This window comes from Protomyctophum bolini (assembly GCF_963924005.1).
Source record: "Protomyctophum bolini genome assembly, chromosome: 9".
Taxonomy (NCBI): domain Eukaryota; kingdom Metazoa; phylum Chordata; class Actinopteri; order Myctophiformes; family Myctophidae; genus Protomyctophum; species Protomyctophum bolini.
In genome coordinates this window covers 36,647,075-36,651,211 of record NC_137870.1, presented here as the reverse complement: position 1 = coordinate 36,651,211, position 4,137 = coordinate 36,647,075, and the positions used below count along the sequence as shown (strand labels likewise).

The window sequence follows — 4,137 nt, the reverse complement described above, 5'->3', positions numbered from 1 at the left end:
CCTGGAGGCGTGATCAATGCCATTTGGCTATTCTGAGTGGCCAAAGAGCATTGATCACGCCTCCAGGTCTTTAGTTTAAAATAGCAGACTTTTAGCAGATTTGCTATTTTTCAATAGCTAAAAAAAAAAAAGGTTTGGGTTGTGTAGTTACCTTGCCATGATGTAACTCCAAATGTGGACAAGAAATAAAAAAAGTCAATGAGGGGCATATTTTGAATTATCAAGGTAACTGCACAACCCAAATCTCAAAAGAAGTGGTCTAAGGCTCGATTCATACTCCTATTTTAGAGCCGAATAAAAGTCGGTTCGGCGCTGTAGAGCCTACAATTTGACGTCATTTGAGGTTCGGGGGGGCGGGTACCGTCCTAAAGTCGGCTCTTCGGTGCTACTGAAAATTTCTGACGAGCCGAAATCATTTCGGCACTACAGCGCCGAAACAGGAGTATGAATCGGCCCTAACGCTTTAACCACTTTGCCCCTTTTGGGCATGGCAAAAACGGTCAAAATGTTGTCAAAACTAATTGGGGAAAATATTACATAGACACGCTCACGTGTTCTGAGCTTGTTGATCGGTTATTTTCACCGTCAACTCTGTCATATTATGCTGAAGTAATATATCATTTATACAAAACAGCGACGATTGAGTAAAGTTTTATGGACGGCTTCAGAGTTGAATTGTTAGAGATAAACCTTCCTGAACTGTACTGAACGGACAGGAGCAGAGGCGGCTTCTACTTCAGGAGATGTGCAGCAGTGATGACGTCACGTTCCCTGGGAAGAAACACTCCTTCGATGACATCCCTGACAAGGAACTGGACCATCTTATAGTGAATGACGAACACGGCATCATCTACTGCGCTGTTCCCAAGGTACATGTAGGGCTACTGTAGCCCTTATGATGGGGGAATTTGGTCATTAATTAAAGGAGTATTCCATGCTAGAAGGCTTTTTTTTACCTTTATGTGTAGTTGTTACGTCCCCACCAAAGAGGTCCAGGTGTTATTTTGTGCAAAAGCGCATTATTGGCTATTTCCCCTACCATAAGCCCTCAATGAATTGAATTGAATCTCTGCTCTCTCCTGAGCAGAGACTTGACAAATATGGTCATCTAAACTCTGCATGCATGCAGGCACTAACTTCACAAATGATATAATGCAGAGACAAATTGTTTTTATAATCGTCATGGGGGCCCGCCCAACCGATCGTTTTTTCTTTTTCGTTTCACACAAAACCCAAGCGTTTATGGTTCTTAACACTTTTTAAACGTGTCACAGTGTTTAGATTATAAACAGAATTGCAGGCTATAGTCGTGTCCGCCTCGGCAGGTTCTGTAGAACTGTCGCTGTGATGGCGGAAGGTTTCAACGGCAGGCTGGCATCGCTGTTGCCAGCCAGGGTGTTCTTGCTGGTGGTGGTTTCATATTGTGAACAAGTAGCCTAAGCAGAGTACTACAGTACTGTATGCATGCATACCCATACCTGGCAGGTGAAAACAAGCACCCAGATTAGCATTTCAATGCCTGATCTGCATGTGTACAAGGGACAGGCAACGTGGTCCACCCCCCACCACCCCCCGTCCCGGACAGTGATGAAAAAAGAGGTGTGAAGGTGCCAGACTTGGATGGTTAGAGCGGCGCGATTACATACAAAGTCAATGCAAGACGAGAATTGCGTGAACGGGCGCAACCTGGTGCGGTACAAACGGGACAAACCGAGGCGAATATAAGGTCCAATTGGGGCCGAGATCCCTGGTCCAATTCCTCATGGGGGCCCTGGCCCCCACAGACTCTACGTCACTGAATTATAATGTATCACGGATTCAGGTTCTGGCAACTTTTTCAACTTTAGGTTGGGTGCTCTAACTGGAAGCGGATCATGATTGTGCTGAGTGGGAGTCGACAGCAGGACGGTTCCCCCTACAAGGACCCACTGGCTATCCCCGATGATCTGGTCCACGACGTCAGCATGCATTTCACCTTTGACAAGTTCAGGGACCGCTATGGCAACTCCTCACGCCAGCTCATGAAGGTAAGTCTATGACAAAAACCTTTCAGAAAGCTTGACCAGTTCCACAAACGGGTAGCTGGTCTAATAAATAAATAATTATCAATATGTTGACATTTATTAAATCACTTATTTGAAGGAAGAATATCCTTCCGGAGCTTAATTTCATAACTAAAAAGAGCAGCACATAGTCACTGAGCTATCAGTCCTTGTTTAAAAAAATAATATGTAAACTGTGTAGCATTTCATGTGTGCTGCATTTTCACAAATCCTATCACCCTCTCAATTCCATTTTCTGTGATGCTTTATTTCTCAAAGATGAAGCTAAAAAAGTACACAAAGTTCCTGTTTGTGCGGGATCCCTTTGTGCGCCTCATCTCCGCCTACCGCGACAAGTTTGAGAAACTGCACACAACAAACAACCAAATATTCTACAGCTACGCTCGGGACATGCTGCAGCGCTACACTAACACGACGGCCCCTGCCTCTGATCGCGATGCGTTCGCCATGGGGATTCGCCCATCCTTTGCCCACTTCATCCGGTATATCCTGGACCCCCAGACGGAGAAGGACAAGCCGTTCGATTTTCACTGGCGGCAGATGTACCGGCTTTGCCACCCCTGCCAGATCCAGTATGACTTTGTGGGCCACATGGAGTCGCTCGAGGAGGACGCTGAGCAGCTTCTGCGTCAGCTGAGAATAGACGATGTGGTGGACTTCCCCGTGTCGAGGAACTCCGGGAACCTCACAACCAGCAACTTGTTGGGTGACTGGTTCAGCACTGTGCCCCTAGACGCCCGGAGGGAACTCTACAAGCTGTATGAGGCTGATTTCAAGCTCTTTGGTTATACGACAGACCTAGCCTGAGCTAACGCTAGACCTTTCTGCCCCCCCCCCCCCAGTGCAGCACTGTTATTGTGTCGACCAGAAGTATACCATTCTAACGGACTGTCAAAGTTATTTCCACAGAGTCGGCACACGTTGCTTTTTTTCTTAGACGGTGTGGTGGGTTCTTCAGCCATTCTCCTCATTTTCCACTGGTAATGATTTCCTCACAGTGTTATTTTGAGGGGTGCACACCGCATCCCACTTTTAGGCCAGTGCAGCCCATAACGTAAATCCAGGCTTTCATTTTTCGCACAGACGAAATGAAAGCCTGGGTATCGAGGCTACGACAGACCAGACTCCATCCTTAATGAATGACAAGCACTCCAGGAAAAATGACATCGCCTCCATGTTCAGATCAAGTGTGACAAACTGCTTTGTATGTGATTTGAAGGGGGGGAAAAGATGGCACATTGGTAAGGACTTTGCACCTTACGCCTGAACATTTCAAGTGTGATGAAATTAACACAAGCTCATATTTTGGAATTTACAGATTATTGTTAAAGATGGAGTGCCGTGATTTTTTCCACCCTAAAACATGATCATCAGGTCTTATTGCTATATAAGGAGGTATCGTTTTTTTTCAAAAAAGTGTAGGCCTACAGTATTTTTTAAAATGATGTTTTTATGTGGGCAGGCCCACCAGTTCATTAAGTATGCCTGGTTTACCTAGATACGCATTTTCATTATGCCCACTTACCCATACCCCCCGCAGAACAACCTAATATACTCAATTCTCAAAATTGATCCCCCTGTTAAGGGACTAATCTCAGAATTGTATAGTACAATACAGGACATTTGTGCTCCTACCTGGAACAACAACAAGTTGGCATGGGAATTAGATCTTGGAGTGGAAATTCCAGAGGACATTTGGAATTCAAGTATCTCCATAATTAACTCTGCATCATTTTGTGTACGACAAAATCTGATACAATTCAAAGTATTCCATAGACTGCACTACTCCCCTGAAAAATTAGCTAAGATGTACCCGGCGACCCGTTTCAACTGCCCAAGATGTCACTATCCTTCAGCATCTCTCGGCCACATGTTCTGGTCCTGTCCATTACTGATAGACCTCTGGTCCGGAGTCTTTGAATGTTTCTCATCAATGGGGGATTTGACACTACGTCCCAACCCCCATACCGCCATCCTGGGGGTGGTCCCAAGAGAACTGAGCTCTTCGGGCCAGTTGAAAAGTGCGATTGCTTTCGCCTCACTGCTGGCCCGAAGGCTCATATTAAAGAACTGG

The 4,137-nt window shown here is 45.6% G+C and overlaps 1 protein-coding gene across 1 annotated transcript; it reads left to right on the top strand.

The window, feature by feature from the left end:
• Positions 1-487: 487 nt before the first annotated feature.
• Positions 488-3,206, top strand: LOC308321846 (carbohydrate sulfotransferase 12-like; the record flags this gene model as incomplete). The annotated part of the gene is made up of 5 exons (XM_080772937.1): positions 488-499; positions 717-869; positions 1,848-2,027; positions 2,322-2,847; positions 3,172-3,206. The coding sequence occupies 5 exons, from the start codon at positions 488-490 to the stop codon at positions 3,204-3,206; spliced, it is 906 nt and encodes a 301-aa protein (XP_080629063.1).
• Positions 3,207-4,137: the final 931 nt, after the last annotated feature.